Source organism: Punica granatum, chromosome 1 (assembly GCF_007655135.1).
Source record: "Punica granatum isolate Tunisia-2019 chromosome 1, ASM765513v2, whole genome shotgun sequence".
Lineage (NCBI taxonomy): Eukaryota > Viridiplantae > Streptophyta > Magnoliopsida > Myrtales > Lythraceae > Punica > Punica granatum.
This window is the reverse complement of record NC_045127.1, coordinates 48,404,651-48,424,645: the sequence shown is the minus strand read 5'-3', so window position 1 is coordinate 48,424,645 and position 19,995 is coordinate 48,404,651. Positions and strand designations below refer to the sequence as shown.

At 37.5% G+C, this 19,995-nt stretch overlaps 2 protein-coding genes and 1 long non-coding RNA gene across 4 annotated transcripts; 2 read left to right on the top strand and 1 right to left on the bottom strand.

Annotated features, from left to right (window-relative positions):
• Positions 1-4,967: 4,967 nt before the first annotated feature.
• Positions 4,968-6,665, top strand: LOC116211188 (dehydration-responsive element-binding protein 1E-like). Its single transcript, XM_031545446.1, has 2 exons — positions 4,968-5,259; positions 5,622-6,665. The coding sequence occupies exons 1-2, from the start codon at positions 5,160-5,162 to the stop codon at positions 6,173-6,175; spliced, it is 654 nt and encodes a 217-aa protein (XP_031401306.1). The 5' UTR covers positions 4,968-5,159; the 3' UTR covers positions 6,176-6,665.
• Positions 6,666-7,426: 761 nt separating this feature from the next.
• LOC116211195 lies at positions 7,427-8,977 on the bottom strand. Of its 2 annotated transcripts, none has more exons than XR_004157628.1 (4): positions 8,631-8,977; positions 8,157-8,319; positions 7,995-8,061; positions 7,427-7,724 (listed from the first exon to the last, which is right to left on the bottom strand). It is a non-coding gene; the product is annotated as an uncharacterized LOC116211195 (long non-coding RNA). The 2 variants fall into 2 exon arrangements; XR_004157629.1 differs by having other exon boundaries at positions 8,000-8,061.
• A 3,139-nt stretch (positions 8,978-12,116) lies between these two features.
• Positions 12,117-13,111, top strand: LOC116211181 (dehydration-responsive element-binding protein 1D-like). Its single transcript, XM_031545436.1, has one exon. It carries the CDS (start codon positions 12,188-12,190, stop codon positions 12,899-12,901), a length of 714 nt encoding a protein of 237 aa, XP_031401296.1. The 5' UTR covers positions 12,117-12,187; the 3' UTR covers positions 12,902-13,111.
• The last annotated feature ends 6,884 nt before the right edge of the window (positions 13,112-19,995 follow it).

Here is a 19,995-nt window from a genome sequence, read left to right as displayed (position 1 = left end):
GACCCATAATGCTTGATCCAGTGGGCCTTGACTTAATTCACTAGTGTGTTGGTGGGGTGGCGGTTAGGTTCCCTTAATTGGAGCAGCCACAGCGGGCTAATAACCCGATCTAGCCTTTTTATTCAGCGAAAAAAATCCAATAAGTAAAAAATTTCTAATACCTTTTAAATTATAAAGTACTAACACCGCCCCAATCTAAGGTATGAAATTCTTTTTACATAATCATGAAGAACATCTCACATATCAAAGTAGAATCCTAGTACTATCGTTTTACTTCTAGTGTAAAGTAAATATTGGAAGTTTGAAAGTTGTCTCTTCCTCAAAATCTCATTTTGAAAAATTACTAAATATTGTTGCCTGAATTCTACCTCGTAGTCGATTTAGTCAGCTTGAAAAATTGTAATATTTGTCCTCAAGCACATGTTCAATAATGAATACTTACTGTGACAATCATGCACCATAACATCTCTTTCATAAGAATAAGTAATTACATTTAACTTATTATAAATGTGAATATTTAACGCCTTAATAAGTATTGCTCCTTTCAACTTCTAAAGCAATGTGGTAGCATGATGTCGTGCAACATGCCACATTCCAATTGGTAGTGAAACGAAAGGTTATGCAACGAAACCTTGTTTCGTCCTATGTGGTGCATCCAAGCTTATTTTATTAGCTTTTGTAATTGTATATAGATTTTGAAGTTTTGAATTTATCAATAAAAGTAGAGTGGCTTGGTTCGATGTAAAGCAAGGATGTTACAGGAAAAATTTGAACTTTGAATTGTTTTCTACAACATTTGATTGCAAAAACTAATCATTCTAATCACTTTTTTTCGACTTAAAAACTTTTTTATTACAACAGAGGCCCGTGAATTTTGTATAATGATATATATATATATATATATATTTATGACGCAGCGTACACGTGAGTAGCCTGTCATAGACTCGTTGATTCGCACACGAATACCGAAACTATGACCTTCAACTCCCTATTGATTCTTCGAATACTTAGGTAATTGGCATCCAACTCGAACAAATCCGAGAATTGGGAAAAGAGCACGAAAGCTCCAATTTTTATTGATAATCCAAAAACCACTCATTCAGTCCTAGGGCTTACACAAAGCTTAAATAGGGTTTAAAAAAAACTAAATTGTATAAAAAGAAATATTTTTTTCTAAAATTGCAAAAAACACCCTAATTAACATAAAATTACCTGTTTGAGGCCATAAACGATGGAAATCGCCTAAAATATCTAAATTTCACAGCCAAAGGCCATGAGTTTTGCTCTTGATGCCATTTCCTTCAAAATAGGGTCGTCAGAACCTATTTTTCTCCAGGTAGCGACTTGCCAGGTCTTTTGCCGCATCATTCTTCCCTGGGTTGAGAGAATTCGCCCTCGAATTCTGTCGACACCACGCTCCATCAAATATCTATCGGAACTACAACCTTCAACTCCCTATTGATTATTCGAATACCTAGGTAATTGGCATCCAACTCGAACAAATCCGAGAATTGGGCAAAGAGCACGAAAACTCCAATTTTTATTGATAATCCAAAAACCACTGATCCAGCCCTAGGGCTTACACAAAATTTAAATAGGGTTTAAAAAAAATTAAATTGTATGAAAAGAAATAAACTTTTTTAAAATTGCAAAAAACACCCTAATTAACATAAAATTGTCTATTTGAGGCCCTAAACGATGGAATTCGCCAAAAATATCGAAAGTTCATGGCCATAGGCCATGATTTTTGCTCATGAGGCCATTTCCTTCGAAATAGGGTCATCAGAACCTATTTTTTTCTAGGTACCGACTTGCTAGGTCTTCTATGACATCATTCTTCCCTGGGTTGAAAGAGTTCGCCCTCGAATTCTATCGACACCACACTCCATCAGATATCTATCGGAACTACGACCTTCAACTCCCTATTGATTCTTCGAATACCTAGGTAATTGGCATCCAACTTGAACAAATCCGAGAATTGGGCAAAGAGCACGAAAGCTCCGATTTTTATTGATAATCCAAAAATCACTGATCCAACCCTAGGGCTTACACAAAGCTTAAATAGGGTTTAAAAAAAACTAAATTGCATAAAAAGAAATAAACTTTCCTAAAATTGCAAAAAACACCCTAATGAACATAAAATTGCCTGGTTGAGACCCTAAATGATGGAATTCTCCTAAAATATCGAAATTTTACAGCCAAAGGCCATGAGTTTCGCTCCTGATGCAGTTTCCTTCAAAATAGGGTTGTCAAAACCTATTTTTCTCCAGGTATTGACTTGCCAGGTCTTCTGCCGTATCACATTATATACAACATATAAAAGCTAGAGCGAGTCGCCACACATATAAAACTCCATTTCAGTAACTCTCAAATCTCTAAAATCTCTAGATTTTTCTTTACAAATTTTGGTTTTAGCAAAATTACGATGTTTGATTAAAAAAAACACTAATAGAAATGCTTAAAAAATGAACGCCTTCCCGATAATTGTAGTATTATAAGAAGCACTTCCTGGACTGTGCATGTCATACTGATCCTTAAGCTAAATTAGTCTCAGCTAATAAATTGAACATAGCACTTCGTTATCTCACTGAAAAAAATCGTAAAACAAGATTGAGAGTTTTCTTTCAATAGCCACAGTGATTTTCCAAAGATCATTAATTAATCCATTCAGTTTCTTTTTCAATAATCTCTCGGGTACTATAGAGGAGTGGAACGTGGATCTATTTTCTGATTGTTGTCACTTGCATATATTGCCGACTCAACTTATTGTTGGTCGTTTGATTATGGAAATACGTATCTCATCTGCCTAGTCAATGCGGGGTCATAAATGTCGAGATGTTCTTCACAATAGGTCACCAAAATCTCACGGTGGTCGGGATGGACGGGGCATACATAAAGTGATAAAACCCATTGTCACGAGTTTTGTGATGATAAGCCCAGGGCAGACGATGGACATTCTAGTCACAGCCAACCAGTCTCTAAGCCGCTACTACATGGCTATTAGACAATTCGACGACATCATGCCAGATGCCACTCGACATAACAAAGTAAATACTACTGCAATCCTTCAGTACAACGGCAACTACACAGATACTTCGCCTCTATAATTACTGGACACCCTGCCAATGTATGATGACCTTGTTGCTGCCTCTAGTTTCACAAGTCGTATTAGGAGCCTTGCCAATGAAGACTATCCAATAGATGTCCCGAAGAATATCACTACACGCATGTTTATCGTTGTGGCTGTGAATGAGGTCCAGTTTAACAATGCCAATGGTTCTTCCACGGAATTTGTGCTTGCGCCGAGCCTCAACAATATGATTTGGCCAAACCCTTCAACCGACGTTGTCATGGCCTATTACAGGTTTCTGTCTAATCTGATCCTTACTTCATTATATATGTCTTTGATTGAATTCCTGATTTATCTGATCCACCTGCGCTGCTTCATTGCAGGAACCTTAGCGGGTATTATACTGATGATTTTCCGGATTGGCCATTGGCCTTCTACAACTTCACGGCGAATGACCCTTCGAAGGATAGCATAGTTGCATTCCAGGCAACCAAGCTTAAGGTTTTGAACTACAATGAAGAACTGGGAGTTGTTTTCTAGGGGACCAATGTTTTGGATGCTTCAGTAGATCATTCCTGCATCTGCACGTTTACTCTTTCTATGTGGTTGGATCAGGGTACGAGACTTTCAACAATGAGACAGACCTGAAAGGCTATAATTTGGTAGATCCGCCCGAGGTAAATACTTTCGCGGCCCCCAAGAATGGATGGATAGCAATCAGATTTTGTGCTAATAATCCTGGTACGTTGATCACTTGTAACATGAACGGAGGTTACATATTCGTATGTTTTCATTCCATTTCTGCTAATTAGATGCATATTTTTTCAGGAGTATGGCTTTGACACTGTCATTTCGAACGGCATTTAAGTTGGGGAACGAATATCATGTTCATAGTGAAGAAGGGCGGGACGCCGGAGACAAGCATTAAGGACCCCCTCCTTATATGCTTCCTTGTAGTTCGGCTCTTCGACTCCGCAAAGGAAACAGCCCCTTCAAGGGATTGAGACCAATATTAATGAAGGCATCGATAAAGCTATGATCTTCACCACAGCTAAAATGAAAATGTTAAAAATGGTGAGGAGTTATTACATTTACCTTCAGTTTCGGATTGGAACGAAAGGGATGAGACTGACATTTGTATGCGAAATTTGACGCACACTATACAAAGTCATCCTCCCCTCACTTTCATTTCCCTCCATTTTCTTCCATCCAAATAAAGAATTCATGCATTGGTGAATTTTGGTCCATGTAATAATAGCATGTAACATTGTAAAAGCCCCATATCGATTGATCATGGCCTATGAAGGCCTTCGTATCCATCACCACAGACCAATCGATTTTCATATACTCTTTACATGCATCATCATCTGGAAAACATCTGATCAGATCTAAAATACAAATAATGGGTACCACAAACCATCTAGAATTTGATGAGATTGAAAAATGGCTAATAGGGCGCACGTGCTATATTATCTTAAATTAGTAGTGTGTGGAAGGGATTCTTATGGTAACCCAACAACAAAGCACGTGGTACACACCGGAATTACTTAATGGAGCAACTAATCATACTTTACGTTATTATATATTCCGCTGAAACAACACAACACAGACACACACACACACACACTCCATCAAGTCAAACGTCATTAAAGTGCTCCCCAGCCCAATGATCGATCCCCTGATTTATATTTAATTCATATTTATTTTAGTGAGATGGAGACATGAGAGGGGCCAGTGGGCCCCAGTAAAGCCCCCAGTTATAATAATATATTTATCTTTTGCTTTCCCACTGGGCAGGCTCTGTAAACCCCGTGGGCTCCCGTGTGTAATTCGCATCCACGTGTCAAATCATCCGTCAGCAAAAAACTATATATATCTTCCCCTCCTCCCTCCTCCTCCTCCTCCTCCTTATTATTCCACAACACAACCGGCAGACCAATTCCAATTCCAAACACCGAGCAAAGGAGTCAACCTGAACTCAGACCCTCTAAATAGTCAAACCTCGAACGTTGGAAACTTTTTTCCCCCCTTCTGATCAACGGACTTCTTCGGTCACTACTTTGACCCGAGGCCAGAATACAACCCGCCGATGCCGGAGTCCTCCACATTTCCCGACTCTTGCACGCCTTACCGATACCACTCAGATGAGGAGCATATGTTAGCGTCGAGTCGTCCTAAGAAACGTACAGGTATACCCCAATAATGTCTTAAAAAATATGAATACTCAATTACTATTATTTTATAGCAAGTGATTTTATCTTGCTGTGTTGATTTTTTCTTTTTTATCATCCCAATGTGACAGTGCTTATCTGAAGAATTTAATTCCTGCAGCATTTTGGTAGTAGGCAGTGTTCAGTAAATTCTTCAGTTCGTTTTCAAGCTGAAAATACAGATTGCAACTATAAAACCATTTTATATTCCTCCTATCACTCATTATAATCTTGACTACTTGATTGGATAAAGCCCCCTTCAGTTTTCCCTTTTAATAATCTACTAATTACCATCAGTTTCTTAATTAAATAATTAATTAATCTAATTGTTGATGATTTAGGGCGAGTGGTGTTCAAGGAGACAAGGCATCCGGTGTACAGGGGAGTGCGGCGTCGGAACAACAACAAGTGGGTGTGCGAGCTCCGGGAGCCGGCCAAGCAGTCCCGCATCTGGCTCGGCACCTACCCCACCGCTGAGATGGCTGCTCGGGCCCACGACGTTGCCGCCCTGGCTCTCCGTGGCCGCTCTGCCTGCCTTAACTTCGCCGACTCAGCCTGGCTCCTTCCCGTCCCCGCCTCCACTGACCCCGTCGACATCCGCCGCGCTGCTGCTGAGGCCGCGAACGCCTTCTGCCCCGACAAGCTCGAGGACGCCCCGGGGGATGGTGCCGGTGCAGGCGATGAGGAAGAGGAGGCGACCGGGGGCCAAGGGAGCGAGGAAGTTATTGATGCTATCCCAAGCAGTTCCTGGGCGGGCGATGGGACCTGGGACATGGAAGGCTGGCTCGAAGGGCCGCTCCTCTCCCCGCCCCACGGCCCCGGCAGCGGCATCCAAGTAAGGTGGGAGGAGCCCGAGCCCGACATCGAGGTGTCACTTTGGAGCTTCTCGATTTGAGAAACCGCGAGAATGAAAATGATCCTGTTATACATGTAATAATAAATAGACCCCTCTTGTTGCTGCTAGAGTCGAGTCAAAAACGAAACCTGACCGAACTTATACTAGAGAAGAAGTGTGTGGCTTAGTTTTGTGAGACGTTAATGTTAGGCGTTTGGTGAGCTATAGTTCTCGTCATTGTACATTTGGACCCCTTCCATTATTCAAAGGGAACAACTGTAATAGGATCCATGATTTCAGGATCGAAGTCTCTGGATATTAAAGGGGAGGTGACTTTATAGCTTTCTTGGGAGGGTTTGGATATATATAAGGTCTTCATTACAGTAGCTTTGAGAGAGATGGGTGGGTTTTTTTGTTCACTGTATCATCTCTCACTGTACTAGTAAGTATGAAGAGATGTTGATGATTTGAAGTTATTTTAAGTTATTCCAAGTCGGAATCCGACAAGCTAATATATGAATCCAACACCAGTATGGGTCGATTCACACGATCCAGTGCTTGTTCCCTTTGTATTTGGTAAATATATTATATTTACAAAAATACGAGTGATAATATAATATATGATTTAAAAAGACAAAATATGAGTCTCGCGATTGTAATTTCATTGTAATATAAGAATTCTATATTTTTCAAGTGTAAAGTACTTAGGATACGTTTGATTCGCTGGAATAGAATAGACAGGGAATAAAATAAAAATTATGATGAAATTTTTTATTTTGGTTGGAAGGAATAGAAAAATTGAGAATTATAATTTTAATATTTGGTTGACTTGAATAAAAAATGGAATAGAACAGAAATAGGTTAAAATGACAGAAATACCCTTCATGCTAAATCTAATGGATTTTATAAGATAAATAGATAACTTTAATGACAATTTTATAATTAATTAAAAATAAAACATTTTAAATAATTTAAAAGTAAATAATTTTTGAAAATTATTTATTTTAATTAAATTACTAAAAATTATTATTATTAAAAAAAGCAATTATTTTAATTAGAAATAGTAAATTTATTAATATTTAAATTTATATTAATAATGAATTAATAATATTATTTTTAAATTGCAATTATAAGAAATAACTATTTAGCAATGTCGGCCTATAACTATTCTCTGAAGACTCCTTTTCAAATTACACGAGAAATTCTCGTAGTTCGTAGTTCGTACTGCGTCACCCCTACTATTCGTCTTGAACATGTCGTCTTGAACATGACGAAGATCCAATGAAATGAATAATAGTTGCACACGGGTGATTTTGATACAAAGGAGAAATGCAGTATACTACGTAACAGTTATTATTCATACCAAATGAAACAGCACAGTTGGCAGGGTAATGTAATGAATTACAGTGCTATACATTTCAGGCTCCATACTAATTTACAGAGGAATTCATCCGAGCACGAAGGGAAAAGAACTTGCAGGATTCTGGCTCTCAAGAGGCTTTCCGCACAGCAGCTATCTTGTCCGGCTCAATGGAGTTTCAATTTCTTCAATCCACTTCAACCGTAAAAAAAATCGATTTGCGGAAGCTTCAGAGGATCAACTAGATGCCTGCATTTCAAGGTTCAGAGGTAAATATCTCAAGTCAGATCCAACATTATGGTTCTGCTAAGCAAACATCAGATCATAATAAAACTTCTCGAGAATTGACAACATTAAAAATGTGGGGGACTAAGCAAAGGAAGAGCTCATGAGAAGCTACTTTTCACCAATGCACTCTTTCAACTGACTGATTCTGGAAAATCAAAGTCGAAGTTGCAGGTTCACTGACAATAGAAATGGAAAGATACTTGTTAGAGAAAATGAAAACCGAGCAGATACCATACAAGTCCCGTATTGTTGCTTTCCTTGCGTTAGCGCCAAGGCTCAATCTCCCATCCGGGTAAACCTGTAACAGAAATTGGAAAGTTCACATAAATATGCAGTTGCACTTACAGACGACTATGCAGCAAGTATTACATAAATACTCGATCAAACACGGACCTTGTACATAAGGATGCGGAAGAGGTTCAAGTACCCCGGCAAGAAACAAGCACAAGAACAATCAACCCATCGAAGCAAAAAGAAGAAAAGAGGTGCCCAGTTATTGCAGACCAGTTTCATATGAAGCCGAACTCCGCCCTTCGAGTTTGGAATGGCAGCAGCCCTGCAGCAGCAAAGAATCTGACTTATTAGAGAGAGAGAGAGAGAGAGAGAGAGAGAGGGAGAGGGAGCAGCTTGAATGAAACACCACAACCAGAGAACAAGTAAAGCTCCCTGTATTCAATCTCCGTCGAAACCAAAACCAGAAAACATATCCCAGAAACAGAACCAGAAGTGCCCAAAATCATCAAGTAAATCCATCCAATTCCAGAACCAAAAATGCCCCAAAACAAAATTGCACACTCTCATCCTTTATTTTGCAGCAGCTACATGTCAGATTCCCCAAATTAAGCAGAACAATCTTAGAGAGCTTACCGATCCGAGGAGGGTGTGCTGTCGGGTCTTGAAGATTGAACTTGAAGAAATTGTTGGGTCAAAAGAATCTAATCTACTGGGTATGTGCAAAGGGGATAAGGAAGGATGATGGGCTGGACGACCCTCTACATCTTCATGGATTATTGATGAAGAAGACGACGGGGAAAGCCTGAAATGTCGTGGAGTCGCGGGCTCGAGGTCGCGGTCGAGGGCTCGAAGGTCGCGGCTCGAGGGACACGGTCAAGAGCTCGAGGGTCGCGGGTTCGTCTTCATCTCTGTCTCTTCCGAGGGTCGAGGGCTCGAGGATCGCGGGTTCATCATCTCTGTCTCTGTCTTCGATCTTCGTCGGCAGGAAGGAGATAAAAGCTGGATGGCATGAGATTGTAATTTGTCAAGAAAGTTGAGGGCATTTTCGAGTTTTCAAGTCATTTCCGGATGGAGAATAGCCCTTCTGGACGTTCGAGGGAGGCACCCGTATTCCTGATGCAAGCCGAATAACTATTCCGCATTCCCACGAACCAAACGTCGGAATGAGTATTCCGTACGGAATAGGTATTCTATTCTTTACTTAATCCTACGAACCAAACATGCCCCTAGGTATCACAATTGTAAAGTTTTAATTCATGAATCAAAAGACAGTGTAGCGTAATAGCGCCGTCCTCGTCTAATATCCAAAAAGTTTCAGATTTGATAATCAGTGAGACTATTCGTGCCCCTTATTAACTATTACAATTTCTATTTCATTATTAAAGAAGATGTAATGCAATAGCGCACGCCTTTGTCTTAGGCTAAAAGGTCTCATATTAGATATTCGTTGTGAGACTATCTGTACCTTTTCATTAGAATATTATGGTTTATATTTGATTATATTAGACTCATAAACCTCCCTTATAACCGAAGAAAAAAAGATATGTTCCATTATACTAAATCCACAAACCTTTCTTGTAATAAAAAAGTTTTAATTCGGAAAAAAAATAATTATAATGATTAGTTTTTGCAATCAAATGTTGTAGAAAACAATTCGAAGTTCAATTTTTTCCTAACATCCTAGCTTTACATCAAACCAAACGACTCTACTTTTATTGATAAATTCAAAACTTCATAATCTATATACAATTATAAAAGTTAAGACAATGAGCTTGGATGCGCCACATAAGACGAACCAAGGTTTCGTTGCATAACCTTTTATTTCACCACCAATTGGAACGTGACCTGTGGCACGACATCATGCTACCACATTGCTTTAGAGGTTGAAAGGTCTAATACTTATTAAGGCGTTAAATATTTACATTTATAATAAGTAAAATGTAATTACTTATTCTTATAGAAAATAGACTATGGTGCATGATTCTCACAGAAGGTATTCATTGAAAATATATTGAACGTGTGCTTGAGGACAAATATTACAATTTTCCAAGTTGACTAAATCGACTACGAGATAGAATTTAGACAACAATAATTGGTAATTTTTCAAAATGAGATTTTGATGAAGAGACAACTTTCAAACTTCCAGTATTTACTTTACACCAGAAGCAAAACTATAGTACTAGAATTCTACTTTGATATAGTGAGATATTCTTCATGATTATGATATAGGCAGTGTTAGTACTTTATATTATAAAATGTATTAGAAACTTTATATTTATTGGATTAACTATTTTGTAAGATAGTACTTCCATGCTCAATTGTAAAAATTGAAAATTTTAATTTGTAATCTCAAAAGAAAAAATCAATTCAATTATATGTCACGCTCTCTAGTATGAAAAGCTAAATTTATACACTAACAAGGATACATGTCCTCAAACCTTATGATAAAGAACTCTCTAGCCGATAGAAAAAAATTAGTTGGACTCTTACTTTGTGACTTGCAGTTAAAAAAACTATTATGGTATTAATTATTGTTTCAAATATAGAATATCAATTATTTTATTTTATTAGTAACTCTAACCCGCCCAAATGCACAAGCCTTTCATCTAGTTCTTATTAATTTCTAAGATAGAAAAAAAAAACTCACATATTCTTACTTTACAGTAACGTGGTGCAAAAACCAATAACCTTGTAAAAATAAAATAAATTAAATTATATAACAATTATTCAAATGATTCATAATCTTTCTAACTATTTGTTATCATTTATCTTTAGTTATAAGAGAGGTCTCTGGCGCAGGAAGTCCCAATTTACGAGGATGGATCCCAGAACCTCATAGTTCCGAATGTGATTTATGCAACTGCAACAAACTGTGTTCATCATTCATTATAATTTGATTCGTGGCATGTGATGGGGGATCAACGAAGAATTTTTCAATAAATAGAGAATTTTACTTCTTGTAGCCAAATTACATGTGTTATCAATTTTTCAATCAACAATAACAGCAATTACATTTTACGAATGGTGATCACGAAAACTCTGAAAAACTCTGGAATTTCATCAATTAACTTGGGGTGAATTTTTTGGTACATTTAGCACATGTTTAAAATTTGACAAAACAATCATCTCTAAAAAAATTTCATAGCTAGATGTTAAGCTTGCATTTGATTTTTGAGTTGGATAATGATCCAACTGAACTTGATTTTGTGCAATGATTGCAAGTATTGACAAATATATTGATGTGTGAGAATATATGTATGTTCGTATATATATATATATGTGTGTGTGTGAAAGTAGATGGAAAATTTATCATTAAAAAATTAATATATTGATATAGATGTGAAATTAGATAGAAAATTTATTATTAAATTAAATAAAAAGATAAAAAGTAATAATTGTATTGTTGAATTGATGGAAAAATAAAATTGAATTGAGTTGAAGAAAATTATAATTCGAAAAACAAACCAAGCCTAACTTGCCAGCATGAAAGAGAAGATTCAAAAACCATCATCGACACCATCATCACTTGGTAGACTAAAAAGTATACCACGCAATATTTTAACGTACCCGACAATCAAAATTACTAAAAATTGTTACGTCACTATCAGTATCATACTGTTCTCCTGTCCTTCTGACTTGCTTTCTTCATACGAATCACCGTATATATTTAGAAATTTAATAAAACTCGACTAGTCCAATTATAAATTGAATCGACTCATAAATGTGTAAAATTCTTTCGATAGTGAATTCTTTTTATTTAGGAGAGTCGAATTCGAAAGGTAACGTGTGTTAAATTATCTGAATGAATTCGAGTGAGTATCGTTCGAGTAAGTGACGTCAAACTCCTCTGACTGGTTGAGTGAGACCACAAAGAATCCAAAGAGTCCAGCAGCCCCAGCAAAGTAAATCCGCTTGCTGGAGCAGGAAGCGGAAAAGTCCAATCCCCAGACGGCTCCTTAACCTCCTCGTCCAAACCGTGGGAAAGTCCCCCCTCACGGTCACCTGACAGTGACAGATAGCTGATTCCGTGTTCGCGTCCGGACTGATTCCCCCACGTGCCCCCCTCTATTCAATGATATTATCCATAAGAAAACCATACCTATAAGTGCCACTCTCCCTTTACTCACTCCCCTCACACTCAAAACTCAAATCGAAAATCAATTACACAACAACTTTGATCAATAAGTCCAATGGATCGGTCAACGGAAATCGGGTTGGGATCCAAAGCGGGATCGGAGGAGACGTACTTGCTGGCCTCGACGCAACCAAAGAAGCGGGCGGGACGGAAGAAGTTCAAGGAGACGCGCCACCCAGTGTACCGTGGCGTGAGGCGGCGGGGCGGGGACAAGTGGGTGTGCGAGCTCCGGAACGGGAAGTCCCGGCTCTGGCTTGGTACCTACCCGGCCCCTGAGATGGCTGCCCGGGCCCATGATGTGGCTGTCCTCGCCCTCCGCGGTCGCTCCGCCTGCCTCAACTTCGCCGACTCCGCGTGGCGGCTTCCCATCCCGAGCTCAGCCTCTGATGCCGATATCAGGGCGGCGGCCATTGAGGCTGCAGAAGTGTTTCGGCAGGCTCGCCAGGAGGGAGCCTCCTCCTCCAGCAGTGGCCTGAAGCACGAGGAGGCGGTGTCGGACGCAGAGTCGAGCAGCGGCAGCGCTGATTTGAGAGCCGAGGAGGACCGGCATACGATGGCCAATGAGCGTTCACCGGAAAATGGAGGAGCGGGATGCCGCTATTACTTGGATGAGGAGGCCATTTTCTCCTTGCCGGGGCTGCTGGTGGACATGGCGGAGGGGCTAATGGTGGCGCCGCCGCCGATTGTGTTGGAGGAGAGTTCGAATCACTGGGACGGTGACTCCTTGTATGATTCAGATGTTTCAATATGGAATCACTCCACTTGGTAGGATCAATTAATATATCGGATTAGGGAAATTGGAAATAAATGTGGGCAAAGGAAATCAAGAATTGTGGTTATTTATGGTGTCGCATAAATTTTCCACCGAAAAAAAAGGCTGTTTCATAGTCTGAGCCATGATTCAATTGTATTATAGTGTGTGCCCAAGTACATACTCGGGAATCATATTTCGGAATTAAAGAGCTCCTTTGTTATTCTACTTAGTTGCGTTAACATTTTGATATCTCGACAAATCTTCTTTTTTTAAAGGAGACGTCACAATCTCTTAAAACATTTGAAGCCTTTTCACGCATCATTTCGATCATTATGATAATTGAAAGTTATTAATGTTAATTGTACTGTGACTATATTAATCTCGAAATATTAGATTTTACGATAATCATTCAATACAATATAAATGATCTATTGAAAGAGTATATATTATATCCCTCTACAGGCCAATTATTTGTCCCACCTCCTCCTCTTCTATCATACTCGAACCTCTAAAGGGACATAGAAGACTATGGCTCACCAACAGACTACAAGTGAACTGGTAAAAAGTAATTTAAGGCCAATTATTTGTCAATAAAACTTTTAAAGATAGAGTAATTGACTCTGTTGATGTCGTCTCTATATGTCTATAGAGACAAATTTGAATTAAATTTTTATTTGCTTATAATTAATGAAATTAAAGACGAATGAATTGGCTCTAAAAATAAGCAAAAAGTATCAAGTTTTACAAAAGTAAAATTTTTCACATGAACCAAGTGGTGGTTCTTAAGTCAAACGAACCAACTCAATCCACCAACATAATTAATTCTACAATAAAGAGATTCAAATCATTGACCTTCAATTTAGTATAACATCGCCTTAACTAATGTTGCTTATTTGTTTAAATTTGCGACTTTTATTATTTACCACATTTTAGTAATAATTTTTACATTTTAAATAAAATCATTATTATTTTATATTTATAGTTATACCTTTTTAAAAGTAACCCACGAAAAAGTATATCTATTCCAATCAATTATTTTGTGAGAATTTATTTTTAAGAAAACCTTTTGACTTCCATTTCTAATTCTATAGAAAAACTTCAAATATAATTTTTGTAAATAATTTGTTGATCCAGCGAAAAGGTCAAAAGAATCAAGATATGGTGAGAGGAGAAAGAATTGAGAAGAATATGCAAAGTATAACAAGAGAAAATATTTACATTCAAAAGAAGAACGAATAAAGAATATATATATATATATATATAAATATAAATATAAGAGAAGTGGTTCTACGAAAAGAAAAAATGAAGAAGACGAGAAAGTGAAAAAAATAAAAATAACTAATTATAAGATTCTTTATTTTTAATTAGTATAATATTTTTACCTTCAAAAATAAAAGTTTTCAACTCAATTTAACAACTCTATATTTTGTACTTTAAATACATTGGTACACTTTAAAGGTGTATAAATTAGTCACTGTTACTCAAATATTAACCATATTATTTTAAGTCAATAAAAAACTTTTTTAAACTAATTATATTTGAGGCAAATAATGCATGATATAGAGAGACATTTTTATTTGTCCCTGAAAGCGATGATTTAGAGACAAACAATATCATGTATAGAGACATATATTGTATTTGTTTTTAAAAGCAAAGATTTAGAACCAAAATATTTAATGGCATGTTTATTTTGAGGAAATTTTCCAAATTTTTGGAAAATTCTCATAAAAGATAGAAAAGTATAACATATTTATTTACCTACATAAATGAGAGAGCACTTTTGTACGAACGGGCCACTAAGCTGCACATTTCTGTAGGTTACATTGAGATTGAAATGGTCAGGATATCGATTCTTTCTAGACTTTGAAACCCAGCCCATGTTGAATTGAAGAACGTTGTCTATTTGAAGAAGGAAAATTACACTTTCTTGTTTCGGTCCTGGTAATGAAAAATAACACTTCTTTTCATTGGTGTACAAGAAAAATAATGCTTCTTATGTTTAAGGAAACGAAGATCCAAATGTTTGTTCATCCTTGCTCGTAGATGTCTTCATGAATGTGATTGAGCTGTTCATATTATAGAACTTTGGTTCTAATTCAACTTGGCATCATGGCCTCAAGTGGAGCTCGAGCTGAGGATTAGGCTTCCAATCGAGCGAGTGAGTCCAAGTCGAGTTCAAAATGAGTGAGATCTTGCTCCATAAGTTCACCAGGCTAATGAAGCTTATCCTCTATATTATTATTATTCCATACTTTCAAGTTTTTATTTTATACGTGTGGTGCATCTATTTAAAAAAACACAACTATACGGAGCACAAAAACCAATCCGTTCAAATGTACAAAATCAAGAACAGAGTCCGTGAGTCAGACTCAAAGCTAAGTAAACAACTTAGGAAGAACCGGAGAGCAGGATAAAAAGGTTGATATCCAATATCAGTTGGTCAAGCTGTTTTGTATTTGTTCACCTTAGATAAAGTCACGAGTTTGAATATAGTGAATTGAAAATATTCATGTTGGGAAAGTTTTATCTCTTAATAGACTAACTCGACTCGAGTTGGATTAGTCATGGCCTATTCAGTTTTCGGATTTCAAGATTTACGTATAAAAAAAAAACACACTAACGACAAGCAACCAAATTAAATATAAAAACCATTAGAGAGGAAAACACGCATCATCCATGAACTCCTAACAGTCGAGCGCATAGTTTGAGACTAGTAACTTGCTAATGATCTTAGAAAGGGGGAGAACTCTCAACTTCAGCATTTGCATGCACTCACAACAGTCATTTTCTTCTATGTATGAAAAAGTATTCAGAAGTCCGACGGCACCTGACTAATTCAGTTCAATTCATTTGGTCCACTAAAAAGTAAAACTCTTACAATCAAGATTTTTTTTCATTCTCAAGACTCGAACCCTAGACCTTAATAATGTGTTAACATAAGACATCGCTACATCCCGACCAAGCTAGAACAACGAAGAGAAGCCCACAGAGAAAGACTCGTTTATATTATCTTTGGCTCCATCAAATGCCAAGGCGGTTTCACCCAAAAAGAAAGCTGAGAATCATGAAAACAAATCTTCGGAGCAGTTCATGCTACGAAATGATATTGAGAAAAAAAATCCTTTGCTTTTCATGAACAAAATGATGTTCCATTGCTTTACACAATTTAATTTGCATAATATTGGACATGAATACTTGAGAATTAACCGTAGGAAGAATAATCTCTACTCCAAATGTAGGCAAATCGTATTGCCGAGTAAAATTCATATTTTTAGAATTCTTTTAAATCTAGTTCTGTATATTAGCCAGCTAATGAATAATGCCAGATTTTTCTCTTCTTTCTTTTTTTTCCAGAAGGAATCGATGATAATATTTAGCTTGTAATTCTTAGAAGTTTGGAATGATTTTCTTCTTTAATTAAATAACTAAAAAGCAATCAAGAACTAATGGTGTTAATTTTATGATTAAGCATGGACATGTGGTATGATTTTGTGAGCCGCACGTGGAGTTTGTGATTCCACATGCCGCGCACGACATAAAAATCTTTATGTAATTATCATAAAACCGTGTTGTTTCTTCTTTTCCATTTTCAATTAAAGCCTTTTATTATCGCAGATACGAAGTTGACCGACTAATCAACGAGATGAAATTGTGTGGATATTAAAAGAAAATAATGAAATGACGATTCTCAATTAGAGCCTGGGCAAATAGTAATTCCGAGCATAGATAGGAAGTAAAGTGTAAACCGCCTAATTTTCCCTTGGGTGGTTTCTTTATTTATTTATTAATAATAATATCGATGCCTTATATTGCCTTTATCAAATTAAAAAAATAAAATAAAACGACGAAGTACTCTTTTTTGTTCTTTGGGAAAAATATATTTCATAGCATTACCTTTTGCTTTTGTGTCAATTTTATCACAATTTTTAAAAATTACACTATATATAGTACATCATTTAGAGTGTAGTATCAATCATAGCACAACCTTTTACTTTTGTATCAATTTTATCACAACATTTTAAAATTACATTATGTAGCACATCGTTTAGGGTGTAGTATCAATTATGATATTTTTCGTAAAAATTAAATAGAAAATTGATGCGGGACACCTTAGATGAATAGTGGGCCTAGACTCTTATCACATGCGAAATTACTCATATTCATGCCTGGTGTCCTTTTACTCACCTGACTCTCTCATCATCAATACCCGAATCTCATTCCCGCCTCTTCACACATCTTCCGCATCACTGCAACTCCAAATTTCTCTTCAGTTCAGCATTTTGCCCCTTCTCCCCCTCTTCACTCACGAGCTTGCTAGTCTCTCTCTTCACACTTCTACCTCATTTGTTCTCATAGAAGAAAACGAATTAAGGTTTGCATTTTATTTGATAGGTATGAGCTTCACTTTTTTTTTTAATAAATTTCCATCCATTGTGCATTATATGAATTGTAATAAGTTTAGTATGTGATTTTTTTTTCATTCTATTGATAGTGTAGTTATTTTTTAGAATAAGTAATTCCGTAGTGAAGAGGCGGAAAAGAGATTCGAGTATTGATGGGGAAGGAGTCGGTGGGTAAAAAGAGACCGGGCGAGTCTAAATATGGGTTGTTCTGCATGTGGTAAAAGTCTGGGCTCACTATTCATCCACATGTGCCACATATTAGCTTTCCGTTTAATTTTCAAGGAAAATTTAACGTTAAGCTATAATTAACACTACACCCTAAATGTTGTGTTATAGATTATGATAAAATCGACACAAAAACAAAAGTTGTGGAATGACATATATTTTTCCCTTTTTTCTTTTATAAATATATATATATATATATATATATATATATATATTGCAGCATCGTGGTACAAAGACGATGACATTAACGAGGTTGTGGCCGTGGACCTCGCTACTGGCCAGAAGCCCTCTTGGTCGGACACTTACACCATTAATGGACAACCTGGAGACTTCTGTAACTGCTCTAGAGGTATGCAATCAATTTTCAGTATTACATTACGTATAACATATAAAAGCCGGAGCGAGTTGACGCCCATATAAAACTCCATTTCAGTAACTCTCAGATCTCTAAAATCTCTCGATTTTTCTTTACTAATTTTGGTTTTAGCAAAATTACGATGCTTGATCAAAAAAACACTAATAGAAATGCTTTAAGATTGATGCCTTCCCGATAATTGTAGCATTTTAAGAAGCACTTCCTGGACTGTGCATGCCATGTCGATCCCTAAGCCAAATTAGTCTCACCGAAAAAATTGTAAAACAAGATTTGAGAGTTTTCTTTCAATAGCCACGGTGATTTTCCAAAGATCATTAATGGATCCATCCAGTTTCTTTTTCAATAATCTCTCGGGTACTATAAAGGAGTGGACCGTGGATCTATTTTCCTGATTGTTGTCACTTGCATATACTGCAGATTCAACTTATTGTTGGTCTGTTGATTATGGAAATACGTATCTCATCCGCCTAGTCCATGCGGTCATGAATGTCAAGATGTTCTTCGCAATAGTCACCACAACCTCATGGTGGTCGGGATGGACGGGGCATACATAAAACCCATTGTCACTAGTTTCGTGATGATAAGCCCAGGGCAAATGATGGACATTCTAGTCACAGCCAACCAGTCTCTCGGCCTTTACTACATGGCTACTAGACAGTTCGACGACATCACGCCAGATGATACTTGATATAACAAAGTAAATGCTACTGCAATCCTTCAGTACATCGGTAACTACACGAATTCTTCGCCTCCATATTTATCGGACACCCTGCCAATGTACGAAGACCTTGTTGCTGCCTCTAGTTTCACAAGTCGCACTGAGAGCCTTGCCAATGAAGACTATCCAATAGATGCCCGAAGAATAACACTACACCCATGTTTATTGTAGTGTCTGGGAATGAGGTCCAGTTTGACAATGCCAATGGTTCTTCCGCGGAATTTGTGCTTGCACCGAGCCTCAACAATATGAGTTGGCCAAATCCTTCGACTGACGTCCTCATGGCCTATTACAGGTTTCCGTCTAATACAATCCTTACTTCATTATATATGTCTTTGATTGAATTCCCGATTTATCTAATCCACCTGCGCTGCTTCATTGCAAGAACCTTAGTGGGTATTATACTGATAATTTTCTGGATTGGCCATTGGCCTTCTACAACTTCACGGCGGATGACCCTCCGAAGGATACCACAGGTGCATTCCATGCAACCAAGGTTAAGGTTTTGAACTACAATGAAGAAGTGGAGGCCTTTTTTCCAGGGGATCAATGTTTTGGATGCTTCAGCGGATCATCCGATGCATCTGCACGGTTACTCTTTCTATGTGGTCGGATCAGGGTACAGGAATTTCAACAATGAAACGGACCCGAAAGACTATAATCTGGTAGATCCGCCTGAGGTAAACACTTTCTCGGTCCCCAAGAATGGATGGATAGCAATCACATTTCGCGCTAACAATTTTGGTACGTCGATCACTTGTAACATGAACAGAGGTTTCATATTCGTATGTCTTCTTTCCATTTCTTCTAACTAGAAGCTATTTTTTCAGGAGTAAGGTTTTGACACTGTCATTTCGAACGACATTTAAGCTGGGGAATGAATACTGTGTTCATAGTGAAGAAGGGCGGGAAGCTGGAGACAAGCATTAAGGACCCCCTCCTTATATGCCTCCTTGTAGTTCGGCTCTTCGACTTCGAAAAGGAAAAAGCCCCTTCAAGGGTTTCAGACCAATATTAATGAAGGCATCGATAAAGCTATGATCTTCACCACGGCTAAAATGAAAATGTTAAAAATGGTGAAGATTTATTACATTTACCCTCTGTTTTAGAATGTACCGAAAGGGATGAGAGGGACACTTGTATGCTAAATTTGAAACACTCTATACAAAGTCATCCTCCCCTCACTTTCCTTTCCCTCCATTTTCCTCCATCCAAATAAAGAATTAATGCATTGGTGAATTTTGGTCCATGTAATAGCATATAACGTTGTAAAAGCCCCATATCGATTAATAATGGCCTATTAAGGCCTTCATGTCCATCACCACAACCCAATCGATTTTCATATACTCCTTACATGCATCACCATCTACATTATTGACCGACATAA

Coding starts and splice junctions, on each gene's coding strand:
- LOC116211181 (XM_031545436.1), top strand. CDS start 12,188: ATGGATCGGTCAACGGAAATCGGGTTGGGATCCAAAGCGGGATCGGAG.
- LOC116211188 (XM_031545446.1), top strand. CDS start 5,160: ATGCCGGAGTCCTCCACATTTCCCGACTCTTGCACGCCTTACCGATAC. Junction 5,260..5,621: donor TCGTCCTAAGAAACGTACAG/GTATACCCCAAT, acceptor TTGATGATTTAG/GGCGAGTGGTGTTCAAGGAG.